Source organism: Miscanthus floridulus, chromosome 10 (genome assembly GCF_019320115.1).
Source record: "Miscanthus floridulus cultivar M001 chromosome 10, ASM1932011v1, whole genome shotgun sequence".
NCBI classification, from domain to species: Eukaryota; Viridiplantae; Streptophyta; class Magnoliopsida; order Poales; family Poaceae; genus Miscanthus; species Miscanthus floridulus.
The window spans coordinates 25,328,886-25,350,248 of record NC_089589.1 but is presented as its reverse complement, the minus strand read 5'-3'; the positions used below and the strand labels follow the sequence as shown (position 1 = coordinate 25,350,248).

General features: G+C 47.0%; 2 protein-coding genes and 1 non-coding gene across 3 annotated transcripts; 2 read left to right on the top strand and 1 right to left on the bottom strand.

Moving 5' to 3' along the window:
- Positions 1 to 395: 395 nt before the first annotated feature.
- On the top strand, positions 396 to 4,313 carry LOC136486387 (uncharacterized). Its single transcript, XM_066483264.1, has 4 exons — positions 396 to 1,198; positions 1,313 to 2,221; positions 2,335 to 2,934; positions 3,053 to 4,313. The coding sequence occupies exons 1-4, from the start codon at positions 1,124 to 1,126 to the stop codon at positions 3,932 to 3,934; spliced, it is 2,466 nt and encodes an 821-aa protein (XP_066339361.1). The 5' UTR covers positions 396 to 1,123; the 3' UTR covers positions 3,935 to 4,313.
- Positions 4,314 to 7,987: 3,674 nt separating this feature from the next.
- Positions 7,988 to 8,072, bottom strand: LOC136490409 (small nucleolar RNA SNORD24). The gene has a single exon (XR_010767702.1). It is a non-coding gene; the product is annotated as a small nucleolar RNA SNORD24 (small nucleolar RNA).
- An 11,657-nt stretch (positions 8,073 to 19,729) lies between these two features.
- On the top strand, positions 19,730 to 20,978 carry LOC136488259 (ribosome-inactivating protein 9-like). The gene is made up of 2 exons (XM_066485255.1): positions 19,730 to 20,197; positions 20,901 to 20,978. The coding sequence occupies exons 1-2, from the start codon at positions 19,730 to 19,732 to the stop codon at positions 20,976 to 20,978; spliced, it is 546 nt and encodes a 181-aa protein (XP_066341352.1).
- Positions 20,979 to 21,363: the final 385 nt, after the last annotated feature.

Below are 21,363 nucleotides of genomic sequence, written 5' to 3'. Positions count from 1 at the left end.
GCCTTTTGTGACAGTCCTAATACCCCTTTACTTCTATCTCGGTGAATCTCGATCCCTAGAACGAACGAAGTTTCACCAAGATCTTTCATATCAAATTTTGAGGACAAAAACTTCTTTGTCTCCAGTAGTAGACTGACATCACTACTAGCAAGTAAGATATCATCCACATACAGGACAAGGAAGATAAACTTCACATTCTTAATCTTTGCATAGACACAATTGTCCTCTACATTCTCTTTAAACCCAAAATTCCTTATTGTCTGATCAAACTTCAAGTACCACTGTCTTGAAGCTTGTTTTAATCCATAAATGGATTTCTTTAGGGCCGAGTTCCCTGACGCCAAAGAATGCCTCATGATCTTCAGCAGGACTCAGGCCTATGAGTTAAGGCATCAGCGAAAGGCAATAGAGCGGGAGGTGAACACTGTCGAGCCACGAGACCATCATGCTTGTGATGGTCCAAGGTAGCTATCACCTTCGACCATGACAACCACCCCGACCACAGCCCTGCCTAGGTTGGTTCGTGCTAGTCCTCAGCCTGATGATTTGAAATGTGTTCCTCACTAAGGTGCACACGGATGACGGGAGAAGCATCAATATCCTCTACACTGAGACCCTCAACCAAATGAAGATCCTCAGAAGTAGCCCCCATCCGAGCAAAGCGTCATTCTATGGGGTTGTCCCAGGAAAACAAGCTAGCAATGTCTCTCGGACAATTCCGATTGCCCATGACCTTTGCCAAGCTCGACAACTTCTGCGAGGAACCACTCACCTTTGAGGTGGTGGAATTTGTGGCCACGTACCATGCATTGCTTGGGAGGCCATGCTATGCAAAGTTCTTGGTCGTTCATAACTATGCCTACCTTAGGCACAAAATGCCTAGCCCAAACGGGGTTCTAAACATGAACTCCAGCTCTCAGTGGGCCTATCTCTATGAGTAGAAGGGCGTAGCCCGTGTGGCCACGGCCTTGTCACTATTGACTTCATCAACATTAAACAATGGGCTGATAGAAGAGGATCTACATGTGAACAAAGGAGCAATGACAAGTTCATTCAAGCTGATGGATGACAAGAAAATGGTTGTTCTTTAACGAATAATCATCTCATCTATCGATTGACAATTATGCTGCAGATCACACGACCGGAGCAAACCAGAGAAGAGATTGACCACCAGCCAGAATTAAATCTCCCAGCAGAGGTAAACCCATTGGACAGATTATTGGCCAGCACTACTTGAACTGCTTGCGCCAAACATTGAAGGCATCTATTATCACTTTGCTTCGTCTTTTTTAACTAAACTCTCGTACCGCAGGACAAAAAGATTTTTGGAAATCTGGTTGAAGTAGTCCACACCATCGGGGATGAAGCGTCATTCACCAAATTCATAATGGATCTACGTCGCATTCTAGCCGAACACCCAGACCGTGAGGATATCTTTGAACTCCGCCCACTGCTCGCGAAGCAGCATGCTGAACAACCGACGAGGTGGCTTCACGTCAAGCTGCAAGTGGAGGGCGAGGAAATGTCGTCGACAACGCTACTGATGCGGGATGACAACTTGTACGTCTGTGGTTTCATGAACCGGATTGGAATTCTTTGCAAGCTTGTCGACAACCAGGACAGCGAATCCTTCCTCCCTGAAGGATTCCACCTCACCACAGACCTCAAGTTGGGCGTCAGTTACAATTCCTTGCTGCAGGCCAAAAATAGAGATGATGTCGTGAGAAAACTGACCGCGGCACAGCTAGGCAGTGGCTTCGCCAAGGACGCCGTGCGTGTGCTATCGAGCCACCCGAATAAGGTGGCCGGTATCAGTATGAGCATCCAGGTGGCACTGGCGGGACTCATCTTCATAGTCTGCGAGTCCGCAAGGATGATCTCTGTCCACAAATCCATTGAAAAAGAGTGGAGCAACGGCAAGGTATTCACCGAGGAACTGATGGAAAACGTGTGGAAATACGGCGAAATGTCACGCAACCTGCAGGCGTGGAAGAGTAGAAACTACACTCAACCGGACCGTGTTTCAGTGCTACTAGCCACTCACCTTGTGCTCAACACCGTGTGCTACAACCTACGTGATGATTACACCAAAGGCGATAGCCGACCCCGAGTGGAACTGTTGGCCATAAGTGCCGACCTTGGGGTCATCGGCACGAAAATCATCGTCTTGGACGGGAAACGAGGCCAAATCATCTACAGGCACGAGAAGCAAGGAGAACAGGTATATATATTATATACACTGTACTATTACGCTATTGCTATGTTTAATGCTTAGTATCAATCCATGCAGTCACATATATCAATCAACCGGTGCGTCGTGCGTGCATTTTGTAGGGAAGAATGGTAGATTTGGTGTTGACTGGACCCTACACAGTCATCTCAGGGTACGGGTGCTTCGCCATCAAAATTGACATCCCAGCCACCTCTCCCATCAAATGGGAATGGGATTGCTATGACCCCAAGTACGCTGCCCAAGTCGACGGACCACCCGTGAGCCACATTATCTGCAATCCACATGACAACCGCGAGGTAGCAAAGGTGACCTATGCGGTGATGTCCCGCGCCCGGGAGGCCAAGGTGCAAGTCAAGCTGCGGCTCAACAATGGGCATAGCCCTTATCACGTCTCCGGTGAAATCAGAGCCTTGGTCGGTGGCTTGAAAGTCCCGATCGTCCTCTTCAGCCGTGCCCACCAAGGGACGGGCCAGTGTTTCTCCTCTACGCACAAGGACTCATGGTTTCTTCTTCAGCTGGCGAGGAATGTGGTTGCGATGCCATATGGTGAAATGCTTCGCATAGAGATAGATGTGGACCTGCAGATTGAAACATCCAAGAAACATTTGAAGGCCGATGTCTACATAGAGGACGGGATTCGGAGGCAAATACTTGTAGTCGATGGTTTCGAAGTTGAAGTGAACGTCAGCTGGTACCCAGAGGTAAACATCAAATAGATTGGCCAGGGCAGCACTAGCTAGTCGCTTGCTTGCCAAACATTAATTGAAGACATTTGTTATCACTTCCCTTCTTTTTAACTATGAAATTTCCGTGCTGCAGGTCAACATGGCTCCTGAGGGTCACCCTGAATTGGTGTATACCATCGGAGATGATGAAATGTCGTATATTAGGTTTATAATGGCTGTCCGTCGCATTGTCGCCGACCACCAACATTGCGGGGATATCTTGGATGCCCACCCTGACTCAAATCTGCGCTCTACCCGACAACACCCACTGCTCCCCAATCATTACTGGGACAAAAGGTGGCTTTACGTCAAGCTTCAAGTGGCGGGCGAGGAAACGTCGACAATCATAATAGCTATCAAGTCTTACGACTTGGTCGTCCTTGGCTTCAATAACCAGAACGAAGATTATTGGTACAGCACTACAGGCTGGATCGCTTTGTCGGGGTCGATCAGAGAAAAACAGCTAAGCTGGGGCTCCACTTACGACCGTATACTGCAGGTCAGCACCACGGACTGGGAGAAAGTCGTGGATAAACTGAACTCAGAGAGGCTGGGCAAAACCTCCGCGGTTAACGCCGTGCGGGTGCTCTCGCGCTTCAGCACACGCAACCCAGTTTCCGCAAATGGTGAGGCTGAGGCCAGGCTGGCACTAGTGCGCCTAATGGTCATGATCTGCGATTCCGCGAGGATGAATCCTGTTCTCGACGCCATTGCTAGTGGCTGGAACAACGGGACCGGATTCACCAAGCAACTCATGGATTACATACGGTACTGGGATCTCATCTCAACCGTTCTGCGGTACTGGAGGGACAGCAGCTACCGTACATGGGAAAAAGATGACTATCTAGAGGCGATCGGAATCAAGAGCCCAGAAGATGCACTAGACGTCGTTCACCTTTGTTCAGCTGAACGGATGAATCGTTCTTTGTCGCGAACGGATCTGCCAAGCATGTCGTCTGGTGACAAATTAAAATAAGGGCCAAATCAGGTTATCCCTTTCCCTTTTCTTGTGATAAATCATGTTGTGCGTGTATTGTTTGTTGATCATCATCGTGTGTGACCTGGAACGGTAGTCACTGTGCCAAATAAGGGCCGTGCGCCCGTGCATGTTTGCCTTATCAGATACTCTTTTTTCTTTGTTCCAAATATTTCAAATCTTGTTCTATTGGTCGAAAAAAAAAATCTTTGTCGTTCTGGTCCAGTGTGTGTGCCTGCGACCATTTGATAAGCTTGTGTTTGATTTGATCATGTAAAACCAGACTGTAACGAGTATCGGGAATTTCATAATGCAAATGTAAACGGTATTTGGTCAGCATGTAACGGTTTGGAACTAAAATAACACTGCTTGTTATGTTTGTCCTAGCTGTTATTGCAGTCTGGGTCTATATGGGCGTGATTGGTTGCTTTGGTGAGGGGGAGCCGGGATGGAGAGCCGGTCCAGGATGGTGAGATGCATGCTCAAACCGTGTACTTAGTCGTGTTTGATTGTCTTTGTTGTTGGTCCAGTATGAGATGACATCTTGTTTGGTTGCATGCATGGATGTGAGTTTTGAGTGTATGACACATGGGTCCTGGGCCATGCGTCGCACCACACCATCCCAGCTCACATGGGAAGCCCGATTTCTGCGTAAGCTGCGAGCCTGCACGAGGGGCCTCAAATGCATGGTCCGGTGCATCGATTTCGCTCGGCACAGGGAACCAAACACAGAGACAGCGCATGACATGGTGCCGGATGGCGCTTTGGACGGCTTCATCAGGGCTACCAATCATGCCCTATATGTCCTGCTTTTGGTCGTTACTCCCTGTTGAAGCTGCCAATGCACTTTCTTTTCCTACCTGTTCCTTTGTTTTGTTTACCTCAAACCTTCAGAAATGCTAAACACCACTCGGGTTCACGACAACACCCAAGGCAATGGTCCACCTCTGGTAGAGCTATTGTCCTTGTGTTCCGACCTTGGCGTAATCGGCAGGACCATCACTGTCTTCGACGGGAAACGAGGTCAAATCATCTACAAGAAAGAGGAGCAAGGAGTGGAAAAAGGTATATATATCTATCATATCTACTACTGCGAACACAAGGTTCATACGTGCCATTTTGGTTCGATTTTATGATAAGTAATTGTCAACGAGCTGATGCCTCGGATTGAGTTTGGTGACTAATCATGGCGTGAGTGCGGTGTGGAACATGTCTCTTGCTTGTGGTGCGCAGGTGTGGAGCTCGGAGGCGGCGGTCGATGGTGAGGTGAAGGTCAAGTAGGGACGTGTTGTGCCGATGGACTGGGAGCGGTGAAGGACGGACGTGAGGCTTCGACCGAGGGACCAGGAGGCCGGGTGACCAACCGCGGTGGCCGACACTTGGGTACATCGAGAAGCGCAAGTGTACATGGGAGTTGACCATGTTGACCAAGTCAAGACGGTGGCCGGGCGAGTCAAGCGGAGGCACTGGAAGACTTAGCGGCCGGGCGATTGAGGACGCGGTGACACGTGTCGAGGTGCGGGGGACGCGTATAGAGTACGCTACTTGCGGACGATTTGGTGGTTTGGGCCTCAAAACTACCAGCGGACGGTTTCCGGGTTTGGTCCTCAAAACCCTGGCGAAGGTTCCGAGGAGGAACGAGGGCGGCATGTGGCGGAATCACAGAGGTTGCGTCAAGGTGAAGCAAATCTGTGAAGGAAGCGTGGTCGTCGGATCGATAGAAAAAGAGTTGGAACATTACGCCATCAGATCAAGTGGTTCGGCTCAAAATATCTAGGAGCTAAATTGTAACTATGTAATAGCTCTGATAAATAAGATGAGGGTGCCCCAATCATCCTCACCTCTCCTCATTTTCGTTTTTCCATTTGAGTTCACTACCGGAAACACTGACTTTGCCGTGTGCCACAGGCACTCGGCAAAGACCAAAAAACACTCGGCAAACAGCACACGACATCTACAGTGTCGGCAAACAGCTATTTGCCGAGTGTTTTTTATCGCGCACTCGGCAAATGGTTTGCCGAGTGTCAAATTTGACACTCGGCAAAAAAAAGTGGTTTGCCGAGTGTTTTTCCAAAATACACTCGGCAAAGGATTATTGTTTGTCGAGTGTTTTTGGGAATTACACTCGGCAAACCTATTTTTCAAAGAAAAATAATATTTTTTTCTCAGCATATCGTTACTGTTTGCCGAGTGTTTTAGGGAATTACACTCGGCAAACCTATTTTCCAAAGAATTTTTTTTCTCAGCATATTTCAGTTTAATAGCTGCCATACAAAACACTCTTAGTACACCATAACGCAGACCCAAGTTACAATGCTATAGTTCATGCAACTAACATACAGGAAATAGATAGAAGTTTAGTAATTACTACTTCCTACAAGCCCTTAGTCAGCAATATACTAGCTGCTACACATCCATTCATCTCCATATCCAGCCTACAGCCAAAACAAGAAAAATATAACGAATCATGAGAAATTTTGTTAAATATGCAGTAAAACAATATAGCTGATTGCTTGTCCAACGTCTCCGAATTAAAAGAGTGATCATAGAGAGCACTACAAGCAGGGATGGCTGAGAAAGAAAGAGCTAACGCGCTATATCTAAAACCAGGAATATAGTAACTAGAGCAAATTTGATTATTTACTTCAGTTCACAAAGCTACCTGATACTATATTGGGGTTCATTTATGCTGTACACAATAAATGAACACTACAATAATCTCCAAATTCATTGTTTTGGCAATCTGATCACACTCTTGAAAATAATTCTTACACTTCCTTCAGCTCTAAGTGACAACTATATTCAGATCCAAAGAAATGATTTTTAAAGAAGCCAAATAAGACATGGAAATCATTCGGTCAATATTAAAAGGCAGGGAAGAAGGGAACCTGTGGAGATAGGTGATGGTAGCGAAGTCACTCTATATGGCATTCAGTACAAATCTGAGATTAATTGACAGCTGGAGCTCAAGCCAATATAAGTAAAGACAATGCTTCCCCTTTCCCACATTCTGTACAAGTAGCAAAATTTGCTTTGGTAAAGCAATAAAATAGTCCATATATGGTCGATGACCTGAAACATGTGAAAAACTATAGGCATATGAATGCTACTTCATCAATTCATCTAAGCAAAACTGTCCTTAGAAACATACGTGAAAACTTCATCCAAGCAAAACTATCTTTAGAAACAAAAGTGAAAAGGAACATATTTTTAGAACCAAAAGTGTTCAGATATCTATGCAGGAGTAGTTGCCAAATGTAAATTGACAAAAGTGCATGCAAATGTTAAAACAATTTATTAACCTATATCTAGGTAATAAGGCACAACTCAGTGAGGACAAATGGACTGCATGTATGTTCAGCAAATCAGTGAAAAATGTAGCTGCCCAATACAAATTCAGTGCCTATTGTTCAATTCAGTGTTCTAGCACCACTATAGATGGGTAAATAAATTGCCTAAAACAATATAAAAGCATTTGCTTCTTGTACATTGTGCACTGTTGGATTATATCTCATATTGTGCACCTAAACCAGAGGCAATGTAATTTTTTAATGTCCACACAGTACAGGTAGTGCTTCATAGTGTGTAGTAATAGATGAGGCCAGCAGGTGTGTTGCTAAATTGTAATCCATTATCTATTCATATTTCAGTTTAACTAACTATATCATTCAAATTCACTGTGAAATGGCTATCACAAACTTTTACCAAACTATTTAAAACAATGGACCAGATGTTCCACAAAACTGATGCGAAAGCACAGCTTCTTGTACTTGATCGAGGCAAGAATCTCCAGCTGAGATCCCAACTTCTCTTCGGCTGTCCTCTCAGCCTTGATGCGGAGCTTAGCCAGTTGCTTCCTCCTCTCATAGGCAACCTTGGCCTTCTCCTTCCACTTCTCCTCAAGCTCCTGATAGAACAAACAAGGGCAGTCAGATACGAGGACACGGTAGGATAAATTTCAATGTAAAAGAATACAGCCATAAAACACCAACAACTCCTACTGCCACTCTTAAGTGCTCACATGAACGGGGTCTTTCTAATTGCAATGTAATGGGCCTCAGAGATCTTGGTGCACATTAAGATCACCAAATGGGAAAACCCATCAAGAGAAGCAAATATTTTGATCACATCACAGGCACATCACAATATATAGACAAATGAATGAATCCATTTACAGGAGTTGGATGCAATGAGGCCAATGTAATAACTACATACAGAACCATACATAATGATGTGAAAATGATGTATCATCATAACAAATGTATGTATCAAATAATCAACCACAATGAGAAATGGCTCAGATTTACCCATATCAGCATGACAACTGCAACTTAATTTCACCTGGAGCTTAATTTAATTCTCTCTCTCTAATGGGAATTGAACTGGCCACACAATTGGTTGCTTGTACTGGTACAAGCCATCCTAGTTAAGCAGCAAACGGAACAAAATATCCCAAGTACCAGCTCATAAGGTGCTAAAGTGTAGAAGTTCTCTAATGGAAACTTTCATCATAGCCACCCAAGAGTAGTGCAAAACAAAAAAAGTCACAAGGCATAGTTAGGGAAGGGGAGAGCAGCGCAGCGTGGGCTCCCCCAGCGGTAGCTGCAGGAGGTCCACCTGCAGTGGCAGCACGCTCACCTGCGAGAGCTACAAACACTATGAACCAGTTACCAGTACACGATCTAGACCCAGGTCTAAACATGAGCAAATTAAATATGTCACTGGTAAAACAAGAAAGGAAGCCTAAGGAGTGGAGTTTAGAACACACTTTTGATATTTCAAGTCCAAATTAAATGTCACTGGTAAAATCTAGTGATACTTCCATTAGTTATTGATCAGGTACAGCACGATAATTGTCAGATTCCATGTACATACTTGATATCTTACCTTAGAAATCTATTTCCAACTAGGGTCAAAGTACGAAACCACAGAGACTTAGAAAGACACTAACCTGTCAGGTAGTCCTGAATATAGGCCAAAATCCCAAGAAAGACACTTCTCAAAATAACTAACTGCTGAAGTGAACTACAAGAAAGTGAGAACTTAAATATGCTCATTTCGACTTACCTATGACTACAAATTATTCAGTTCATATATAAGTGGACTATATAAAAACAGAAGGCTATGCAGTACACTAATACTGAGACAGTAGAAACAAAGAGATATACCACAGAGACATGACCTGCTGCAGCTTAGCATCTCTCAGTATATACATTCTCTTCTTTGCACTCACGGAAGATAACTACAACACATAGATGAAAATTTTTGAACCTGGAGGGCACAGAATGACCTACCTGGCTGCAGCATCGTCGATTCAGATTTCAGAAGGTGTTGCATCTATACCTTCGGAGCAGCTCCATTTGATGAGGAAAGGATAATCTAGCAGAGGGCAAAGCCATTGGAAAGGATAATTGGATCATCAGTTTCCACTGCAGATACATGTAGCAAGATACAAAGCTAACGAGAGATCACTAAACCGTAGACCCAATTGACATGGGTGATAAAATAAATATCAAAGTTAGTAGGCATAATACATGTACACACTTGTGATTACATCAGATCCGAATACAAATAGCTAAATAGCTCAAGTTAGGGTTCCGGTGCTCAATTTGGCACAGCAGGAAGGGAAGAGAAGGAGCGGGCATACCTGGTGTGGTGGGTTCCCGTCACCGGCAACGGGCCCAAAGAAGACATGGGAAGCTCGGCGTAGGGCGGCGGCGGTACCTGACGGACGGGCACCGCGTCCTGCCTCTCCTCGCCCGCTGGCGGCAACCACGCCGAGGCCAACATGGTGCCCTTCCGTGTGGAGGGAGGCGCCGACGGCCGGATCTGGAGGAGGGAGGTGCCATCGGCTGGATCTGGAGGACGGAGGCGCTGCCGTGGGCGGCGGCAGCGGTCGTGTGTGCTGTGGTGGCGCTGGCATCTTGGGCGCAGGTGGCCAGGTGGCGCGGAGGGGGCGGATCCGGAGGGGAAGAAGAGGGGGAGGGAGGGGAGGGGCCGGCCCTCCGGCGGGGAAGAAGAAGGGGAAGGAGGGGAGGGGGCCGGCCGCCGGCGGGAGGAGGGGAAGGAGGGAGGGGGCGGTGGAGGAGGAGGGGATCTCGCTGGGCGGCGGAGGGAGGGGCCGGCGGCGGAGGGAGGGGGCGGGTGCGGGAGGAGGGGAGGGGAGGGTGCGGGAGGAGGGGGGTGGGTGCGGGGTGCATGGGTGGGGAGGGGAGGGGAGGGGCGGGTGCGGGAGGAGGGGGTGTGTGCGTGAGGGAGGGGAGGGGCGGGTGGGTGGGTTTTTTTCTACATTTTTTTTGCCGAGTATTGTTTTTGACACTCGGTAAACCTCTCTTTTTGTTGAGTGTTTTTTATGACACTCGATAAACCCCCTATTTACCGAGTGTTTTTTGTTTGACACTTGGCAAACCCCTATCTTTGTCGAGTGTTTTTTTTTACCGAGTGTTTTTAGGATAGCACTCGGCAAAGAATTTGTTTGCCGAGTGTCCGAGAGAATACACTCGGCAAACATAAAAACACTCGATAAATTTGAGGTTTCCGGTAGTGGTTTGTGGCCACGATCTGAATTTCCTGGGGCTTGAGTTGATTTCAGGCGATGATCTCCTAGGAGTAGCTTCTCAACTCGCTGGTGTTTACCTGTGCAAATTTTGGGAATGAATCATGGTGATTTGATTGGGTTTTTCGTCAATTTTTGCTGCGCCCCCTTCTCTGCTCGAGCCCGTCGTTCTCTCTCTTCGTGGCGCTTGAGTAGCGGTCGGGTAAAGGGGTGTCGACACGTGCAGACCCGTGTCCGTTCCTTCTCCCTCTCTCTGTGGCCGCTCCTTTGCTGTTTGCAGCTTCGAGCGGTGCAGCCCCTGCTGAAGCACTCCTGCAGCTCGCCCTTCCGTTTCTTTGTGTCGAGCATTGCTAGCAGCTCATCGGTGCAGGCCGATGCTGGTCGGTTCCCCAGGTTGAGGTGTCGGGGTTTCAGGAACTAGGCACGGGAGGTTTCTCTGTGTTTTTGGTTCGATTCAGCAATCCTACAGCAGCAGTAGCAGTTCACGTGTTTTAAATCTTCAGGCTTTTGGAGATGTCACACTCAAGCAATAGTGTTTGGAATATTTAATTCCTTCTAAGCAAATTGTTGCTTGATTTCTTTGTCCTATTGCTTGAATTTCTGCTCTCGGCAGTTTTCTTCTTGCAGTGAGCTGCCTCTCTCTCTCTCTGTTCTCTGCTATTCGTGCGGTGTCCAGCCCAAGGTTTTAAATCTCCGGCTATAGCCTCCGCTATCTCTGGCTATAGCTGTTTGAGAAAGATTTAGCTAAGTTTTTCCATATACAAGTTAGCTCTTAGCTGCCGCTATAGCCCGGAATAGCTGGCTATAGCATGTTTTCGGACATAAAAAGCTAAATGGCTTAGCCGGCTATTTAAAACATTGATGCAGCCCCACCGCGTCTCTCTTTCTCTGCTGGAATTTCCAGCCCTTGTGCCTGAGAATTTCCGGCCCAACCGTGCTGTGTCTTCCGCGCCCTGCCTGTTTGAGCTTCGTTTTGCATTCGGGTTCTTCTGTGGTGTCCCGCAGTGTTTCTAAGAAACATCCATCCACTTGTTTGGGCTGTGGACATCGTTTTTGTTGCTCCGAGTGTTTGGCGGTGATTTTGGGACAGTGGCCAAATATTTCGAAAAAAAATTGAGGCTACCATTCACCCCCTCTGGTCGCCGTTTTCGATCCTTCAACTACTGCTACTAATAATGCCTCGTAATAACCATCCATATATCTCTTGATATCCAAGCAATATTTTAATCAAGTAGTGCATGCATATAGGGAGGAATGGTCGATTTGGTGCTGACTGGACCATACACAAGGATCTCGGCGGCGTACGGGTGCTTCGCCATGAGAATTGACATGCCCCCACCAGCCACCGCTCCCATCGAATGCGAATGGGATTGCTATGACCCCAAGTACGCTGCCCAAGTCGACGGAGAACCCGTGAGCCACATTATCTGCACTCCACATGACAACTGCGAGGTAGCAGAGCTGACGTACGCGGTGATGTCCAATCCCCGGCAGGCCACTGTGCAGGTCAAGCTGCGGCCCAAAGATGGGGCCAGCCGTGGTGGCATCATCAGTGGTGAAATCACTGCGGTCATCGAGGACTTCAAAGACGGAGACAAAATCGAAGACAAACACAAGAGCGTCCTCTTCAGTCTTCAGGCGTGCAAGGGAAAAGGGTCAGACATTCCCCACTACCAAAGACAACTCATGGTACCTTCTTCCGCTGGCGAGGAATGTGGTTGTAGTGCCATGCGGTAGTGCTCTTGACATTGAGGTGAAGCTCCAGATTGAAACTGACGACAGAAAGCAAGTTCCATTGAATGTTCCTCTCAGCTTCGATAATGGAGTTTGTTCGAGTAAAACTGGCAACGGCAAGGAAGTCGAAGTCCAAGTGGAAGTCACCTGGTACCCGGAGGTAAACTTTATATATATTGAGGAGATTTGCAAGCATGCACTAGCGGCGTTGAGCCGAACATTGAGGACACTTATATTAATTATCACTAATTTTCTTCTTTAAACGAATAATCATCTCATCTCTATTGATTGACAATTAATATACTGCAGATCACACGGCTGGAGGAAACCCGAGAAGAGATTGACCAGCCAGAATTAAAGCTCCCAGCAGAGGTAAACATTATTGAACAGATTGGCCGGCACTAGCTAGTTGGTAGTTGATGGCATTTGCTTGCACCAAACATTCAAGACATCTGTTATGGCTTTGCTTCCTATTAGTTAACTAGATGTGTGCCCGTGCGTTGCAACGGGTGCAACATAAATTGAATGAGATGTTTATTAGCCAAGTCAAAATCAAGAATGTATCAATTTAATTTTTCACATGTATTATACCATGATAATGTCTAGAAACACATTCATTATCGTAGTGAATCTGAAATAAAAGCTAAGCTTGGAGCTTGTTGTTTGAAAGTTACGATAAACATCAGTTGCCTCAAAGGCTAAAAATTTATTGCTAAGCATCGAATTGAATTTATCCATGCTTTGCCTTGCCCAAAACATGTATACTCAGACTTCTCGACGACAACGATGGCAGCGTCGGTATGCTGCCAAAAGATTACAATCCCAAACGTCTAGCCTGGGGCATCAACTACGGGAACATACTGGGTGTCGATCGCAAAGAAGCAGTAGTGGATAAACTGGCATCCGCGAAGCTGGACAAGACCTTCATGTTAAGATTTCTTCTGATCACATAGTCATAGATCTAGTCGGGTACATCTTATAAATTGATAACATGTCCTAGTACATGAATTAGACAGATATTGGAGGGAGGAGTGGTGCTAGGTTACCGACTATCGTAGGCCTTCGATCCAGAGACGTCGGCCATGGTTGGTGTGTTGGTGTCTGCGCGAGGGCAGCGACGGTCGGTGAGCACGGTGACGGTGATGGGCAGTGGCGATCGGCGGTGAAGACCGGTGGCAGCGCAGTGTAGTGGTGGCGGTGCTTCCCGTCACTGGCTGCGCCCCTCAATAGATCGGGTTAGGGTTTATCGGTGGGGAGCTCGGCTTAGGTGAACCTCGTACTCAGAGCCGCCGGCCCCCACCTCTATATATAGCGCAGTGTGACAGGGGCCCTCCAGCCATAGTGGGCTGGGCGCCCCCGATCAGGGCGCAGATCAAAGGCCCAACAGGGCCGTTGGGCCTAGTTTAGGATTAGAGATCAATCTAACAATCCCCCCTTGATCTCCTACCATCTTTCAATTTCATATCATTTACTTTTGTTCATTTCATTACAGATTAGCGCATAGAGCATGTTTCATCATCACGGTCAATTGCCGATAGATTTAACAACTACAACACACCACTCTGTTCTGAAATAGATACTTAACTTTGGGCCTTCTTTTGTCTAGGAATTATAGGCTTTCCCTTAAACTCATGCCGGCTACATGTTCTCTGAACACGTTGGGTGGTAAGCCTTTTGTAAGCGAATCCGCGAGCATCTTTTCGGTACTTATATGCTTAAGACTTATGACATGATCCCAGACTTTATCTTTCACAACATAATACTTTATGTCAATGTGTTTGGCAGCACCACTTAACTTATTGTTGTGAGCATACTGTATTGCCGGATTATTATCGCAGTATAACTTAAGTGGTCTATAGATGTCGTCAACCACCTTCAAACCAGCTATGAACTTCTTTAGCCAGTTCACCTGCCCCGTTGCCTCATAACACGCTACAAACTCGGCATACATTGTGGACGATGTAGTGACGGTTTGCTTTGAGCTTTTCCATGAAATAGCCCCCCTGTGAGAGTGAATATATATCCAGACGTGGATTTTCTGTCATCTCCCGCATAATCAGAATCTGAATATCCCACTATATGGAGTGAATCTGATCTTCTATACGTCATCATGAGGCTTTTCGTTCCTTGCAAATAATGCAAGACTTTCTTTACTAATTTCCAGTGTTCTGTTCTAGGATTGCTCTGGAATCTGTCAAGTAACCCGGTAACAAATGCCAAGTCAGGGCGCGTACATACTTGAGCATATTGCAAGCTTCCGACAGCTGAAGCATATGGAACCGTTTTTATTTGATCGATCTCATACTGATTCCTGGGGCATTGAAAATCCCCATATCTGCCGCCCTTGACTATAGGAGGTGAGGGACTACATTTGTGCATATTGAATTTCTTTAAGATCTTTTCTATATATGCCTTTTGTGACAGTCCTAATACCCCTTTACTTCTATCTCGGTGAATCTCGATCCCTAGAACGAACGAAGTTTCACCAAGATCTTTCATATCAAATTTTGAGGACAAAAACTTCTTTGTCTCCAGTAGTAGACTGACATCACTACTAGCAAGTAAGATATCATCCACATACAGGACAAGGAAGATAAACTTCACATTCTTAATCTTTGCATAGACACAATTGTCCTCTACATTCTCTTTAAACCCAAAATTCCTTATTGTCTGATCAAACTTCAAGTACCACTGTCTTGAAGCTTGTTTTAATCCATAAATGGATTTCTTTAGGCGGCATCCCATTCGTTCTTTTCCTTCTATGATAAAACCTTTCGGTTGTGCCATGTAAACATTTTCCTCCAAGTCCCCGTTGAGAAATGCCGTCTTTACATCCATCTGATGTAATTCTAAATCGTAATGTGCCACTAATGCCATTATGATTATGAAGGAATCCTTACATGAGACTGGAGAAAAGGTCTCATTGTAATCAATCTCTTCTCTTTGCGTAAAGCTTTTTGCCACAAGTCACGCTTTATTAGTTGGGGTTCACGTGTTTTAAATCTTCAGGCTTTTGGAGATGTCACACTCAAGCAATAGTGTTTGGAATATTTAATTCCTTCTAAGTAAATTGTTGCTTGATTTCTTTGTCCTATTGCTTGAATAGGTGCTCTCGGCAGTTTTCTTCTTGCAGTGAGCTGCTCTTTCTCTCTCTGTTCTCTGCTGTTCGTGCGGTGTGCAGCCCCACCGCATCTCTCTTTCTCTGCTGGAATTTCCAGCCCTTGTGCCTGAGAATTTTCGGCCCTGCCGTGCTGTGTCTTTCGCGCCCTGCCCGTTTGAGCTTCGTTTTGCATTCCGGTTCTTCTGTGGTGTCCCGCAGTGTTCTAAGGAAACATCCACCCACTTGTTTGGGTCGTGGACATCGTTTTTGTTGCTCCAAGTGTTTAGCGGTGATTTTGGGACAGTAACCAAATATTTCGAAAAAAATTTGAGTATACCATTCACCCCCCTATGATCGTCGTTTTCGATCCTTCAACTACTGCTACTAATAATGCCTCGTAATAACCATCCATATCTCTTTTGATATCCAAGCAATATTTTAATCAAGTAGTGCATGCATGTAGGGAGGAATGGTCGATTTGGTGCTGATTGGACCATACACAAGGATCTCGGCGGCGTACGGGTGCTTCGCCATCAGAATTGACATGCCCCCACCGGCCACCGCTCCCATTAAATGGGAATGGGATTGCTATGACCCCAAGTACGCTGCCCAAGTCAGACGGAGAACCCGTGAGCCACATTATCTGCACTCCACATGACAACCGCGAGGTAGCAGAGCTGACGTACGCGGTGATGTCCAATGCCCGGCAGGCCACTGTGCAGGTCAAGCTGCGGCCCAAAGATGGGGCCAGCCGTGGTGGCATCATCAGTGGTGAAATCACTGCGGTCGAAGACAAACACAAGAGCGTCCTCTTCAGTCTTCAGGCGTGCAAGGGAAAAGGGTCAGACATTCTCCACTACCAAAGACAACTCATGGTACCTTCTTCCGCTGGCGAGGAATGTGGTTGTAGTGCCATGCGGTAGTGCTCTTGACATTGAGGTGAAGCTCCAGATTGAAACTGACGACAGCAAGCAAGTTCCATTGAATGTTCCTCTCAGCTTCGATAATGGAATTTGTTCGAGTAAAACTGGCAACGGCAAGGAAGTCGAAGTCCAAGTGGAAGTCACCTGGTACCCGGAGGTAAACTTTATATATATTGAGGAGATTTGCAAGCATGCACTAGCGGCGTTGAGCCGAACATTGAGGACACTTATATTAATTATCACTAATTTTCTTCTTTAAACGAATAATCATCTCATCTCTATTGATTGATAATTAATATACTGCAGATCACACGGCTGGAGGAAACCCGAGAAGAGATTGACCAGCCAGAATTAAAGCTCCCAGAAGAGGTAAACATTATTGAACAGATTGGCCGGCACTAGCTAGTTGGTAGTTGATGGCATTTGCTTGCGCCAAACATTCAAGACATCTGTTATGGCTTTGCTTCCTATTAGTTAACTAGATGTGTGCCCGTGCGTTGCAACGGGTGCAACATAAATTGAATGAGATGTTTATTAACCAAGTCAAAATCAAGAATGTATCAATTTAATTTTTCACATGTATTAAACCATGATAATGTCTAGAAACACATTCATTATCGTAATGAATCTGAAATAAAAGCTTGGTTTGGAGTTTGTTGTTTGAAAGTTACGATAAACATCAGTTGCCTCAAAGGCTAAAAATTTATTGCTAGGCATCGAATTGAATTTATCCATGCTCTGCATTGCCCAAAACATGTATACTCGGACTTATAATATCCTAGCCCGCTTGAGGCACGGCAACAATTCATTTTTGTCAACACGCAACGCGAAGGATGACAACGACATTTGGATCACGATCATGATCATTGCGTGGTGATATTCCAATAAATTCCTTTCTCTTCCCATCATTCTCTTTCCGTTTTATTCCATTTTATTTACTTGCCTTTCAGTGTCTCCATGCGGTGATTATTTGCCTGCCGGTGATTATTCCGGAGGCGTGGTTGTGGATAGGGATGCACATAGATGGCATCAGGATTTGATTGTTGTTTTTTTTCCTGTGGTTTGTCCGATTTTCCTTGAAAGGAAAACAATACCGTAGATCTTGGAGCGCTGGGGTGCACGCAATCGGGCACAACAACGTCCTGCCGGTGGACGTTAACATTTCCCTTATAGTTGATTTTTTCCATGGTCTGTGCTTTCTGGATTTGCCAAAAAGATAAGAATACCGCGACTGCATATTGGAGCGGGGTGCACGTGCATGCATCCATGCATGGAAAGACCTGAAGGAACCTGTGAGGGAGGAGTGCGGGATAGAGCCGGGCAGAGCAACCATGCAGGGGTTGGGGGAATTTCCTTTTCTGCGTCAGGTAGTCATGGATCGCAAAGAGATTTTTTTAATGCTGGATAGTCATGAATCGCATGAGTGTTTTGGTCCTGCTGGGTAGATGTTGACAATCCGTATGTTTTAGTTGTAGAGATTTTGAAAAATATTCTCCAACTGCAGGACGAAATGATGTTTGGGAAGATGGTTGAAGTAATCCACACCATCGGAGATGAAGCGTGATTCACTAAATTCATAATGCATCTACGTAGCATTCTAGCTGAACACTCAGACCCTGAGGTTATCTTTGAACTCCACCCAATGCTCGCGAAGCAGCATGCTGAACAACCGAAGAGGTCGCTCCACGTCAAGCTGCATGTGGTGGAGGGCGTGGAAGCGTTGTCGACAACCCTACTCATGAGGGATGACGACTTGTAAGTCCATGGCTTCATGAACCAGCAAGGAGGAGTCTGCTGTTATGAGCTTCTCGACGACAACGATGGCAGCGTCGGTATGCTCCCAAAAGATTACAATCCCAAACGCCTAGCCTGGGGCATCAACTACAGGAACATACTGGGTGTCGATCGCAAAGAAGCAGTAGTGGATAAACTGGCATCCGCGAAGCTGGACATGACCTTCATGGTTAACGCCGTGCGAGTGCTGTCGAGGTGGAGCCACTCAGATCAACATCAACAGGAGCAGGTTCCTCTGCCTGGTAGCAATACCAATATGAGCGCCAGGGTGGCACTTGCGGGCCTCATCTTCATGATATGCGAGTCCGCTAGGATGAATTCTGTGCGCGACTCCTTTGCAGATGGGTGGAGCAGCAGCAAGGGATTCACCAAGGAACTGATGGATGAATACGTGTGCAAATATGGGGAAATGTCACGCAGGCTGCGGGCGTGGAAGAGGAGAAACTACGCCGAGCCACACTGCATTTCGGAGCTGCAAGCCACGTACCTCGTGCTCAACACCTGGTTACCTGGCCGAGCCCGGGTGGAGCTGTTGGCCTTGTCCATGCGTGGCGACCTTCTGGTGGAAGGCATCAAAATCGTTGTCTTCGATGGCAAACGAGGCCAGATTATCTACAGGGAGGAGGAGCAAGGAAAAGAAGAGGAGAACCGGTATAGGAGTACATAAATCATGTCCAATGCCGTGTGTGTGTGAATCTTTTTCGCATCCAATCTACTGTTATATTAATCAATGACTGCATGCATGTAGGGAATGTACGATTTGGTTCTGACTGGGCATCTTGGCGGAGTACGGGTGTTTCGCCATCAAAATCGACATCCCAAGGACAACATCTACTCGCAGCGGCAGCGACGAGCATCCTGCCGGGCCACTGTGCAGGTCAGGCTACGACTCAAAGGTGGGAACATCCCCAGTTGCGTCAGCAGTGGTAAAATCACCGCCCTCATCGATGGCTTCGACGTCCCGAGCGTCCTCCTCAACTGTTACTCAGAGGCATCGGGTTGTCTGTGTTTGTTGACTACTTCAACTGCTGGAGACTCATGGTTGCTTCTTCAGCTGGCGAGGAACGCGTGCTTCACATAGATGTGAACCTGCAGATCAAAACTGACGACGGCATGGGAATTGAACTAAAAGCTCTTCTCAGCTTCGACAACAATGGAATCCGTTCGAGTAAAACTGACGACGGCAATGAAGTCCAAGTGGAGGTCACCTGGTACCCAGAGCAAATAACCAGTGAAGAGGCTGATTTTATTAGTGGTCCATGGGACTGGGACTGGCTGCCGGAGCAAATAACCAGTAAAGAGGCTGATGAGATTAGTACTCTGACAGAACAAAGTGGTCCATCGGAGGTGACTACATAATTGCTTGCGCCAACCATTGAAGACACATTTCATTGCATATATACATATATCTCTTTCCTTCTTGTTTTAACTAAATTAACTCCGGTACTACATATATGCTGGTCACAACGGTGTCTGAGGAATATCAAACTGAAGTAGTCTACACCATTGGAGATGAATTGTCGTTCCTTCCATTCATCATGGATCTACGTCGCATCGCCGCCAACCACCGAGACCAATGCCAGGATATCTTGGATCGTCACTCTAATTCAAATCTCCGATCCACCCGAGAACACCCATTGCTCCCCAAGCAGCGTGCTGGACAACCGGCGAGGTGGCTTCACGTCACGATGCAAGCTGTGGAGGGCAATGAAACGTCGTCGACAACACTAGCCATGCGGGATGACAACTTGTACGTTCATGGCTTCATGAACCAGCGAGGAGTTTGGTACGGGCTTGTGGGCGACCCTATTGGAACAAGCGCGTGCATGCTCCCACCAGAATACAATCCAGAACCTCTACACTGGGGCGGCATTAGGTACAGTAGGTTACTGAGAGCCAGAGCGTATTCTGAAGCCGTGGCGAAACTGGCAGCCACGGATCTGGGCCGAGGCTTCGCGATGCACGCCGTGCGCAGGCTCTCAAGATTCATCCAGCCAGATGACGTGGAGGTGGATGGTCTGATGAACACCAGGCTGGCACTGGCGGGCCTCATGTTCATGGTCTGCGAGTCTGCAAGGACGAATCCTGTCCTCGAGTCCTTTGCAGGTGGCTGGAGTACTGGCACGGGATTCACCAAAAAATTGATCACTGATTACGTGTGGAAATATGCGGAGATGTCAAGGAGTCAGCGAGAGTGGAAGCGAAGAAACTATACGGAACCAATCCCCTATTCGGAGCTGCGTGCCATTCACCTCAGCTCGTGCTCAACAGACCCAGCATCAGGCCGGCTCGTGGCGTCGACGTGTAGTAGGGGGGGCGTTGTCGTCGATTCAGGGTGCGGGTGCGGCCGTGCCCTGGCCCCTGGGTGTCGCTACGGCAAATCATCAGGTTATTTGTTTCCCTTTTCTTCTCACAAAAAGTGTCCACATAAGGGCCCCTGCATGTTTGCCAGTATCATCAGTTATCCTATTCATGTTTTTCCTTCTTTTACTCATCATATATAAATAAACCAGCCATGTTCTCCAGATGTGATGCGTCTGATCATTTAAGCTAGTGTTTGGTTTGATCCTGTACAACCTGACGGTAGGTATATATCAAGAAACAATATTGCCAGTGTAAACTCTACTATTTGGTTCAGCATGTAATAACTTGGTTTGGTTGCCCTTGTCTTGTGACAAATCATGTCGTGGATTGGTCTATCATTGTGATACGTAGCTCTCGCGTGTCTTGGACGGCCTGATCAAAACACTAGTCGCGCGCTGTCCTAGATAAGCAAGGGCCCTGCATGTTTACCAGATCGTATCAGTTACGCTTTTTTTTTTTCCTTTTTTTTTTTTTTCCTTTTCTTCTTCTGCTTAGGGCGTCCTCGGCGGGCTTGAGGAAATCGCTAGCGACGTGGGCTTCAAGAACAATAGAAAAAAGGACATCAGAGCGTAGGGCCGAGAGGGCTGTGAGAGAGATTTTTTTTTGAAAACCGTGCGAGACTAGCTAGTTGTTTCTCGCTAGCGCTGTGCTCTGAACCTCCTGCAAGGCCAATAAGATTTCGTCTCTGGTGGCGATTTGATCCCCGTTGGGGACGCAGATAGGAATGCAAACGGGGCAGGCCCAGCCGTGCGAACCCGCTGGGCTACCCTATACTTGGCCATTGGGCCGGCTCGGCTCGGCACGGCCCAGGCACGGAGGATGTCGGGCCGGCACGCGGCACGCCGTGCCTCCCGTGCCGTGCCGCTGCGGGCCTCGTGCCTTGCCATCAGCCCAAGCACGGGCCTGTGGGCCTAAATCCGTGCCGTGCCGGCCTGCTAGGCGCGGCCAAATCACCAGG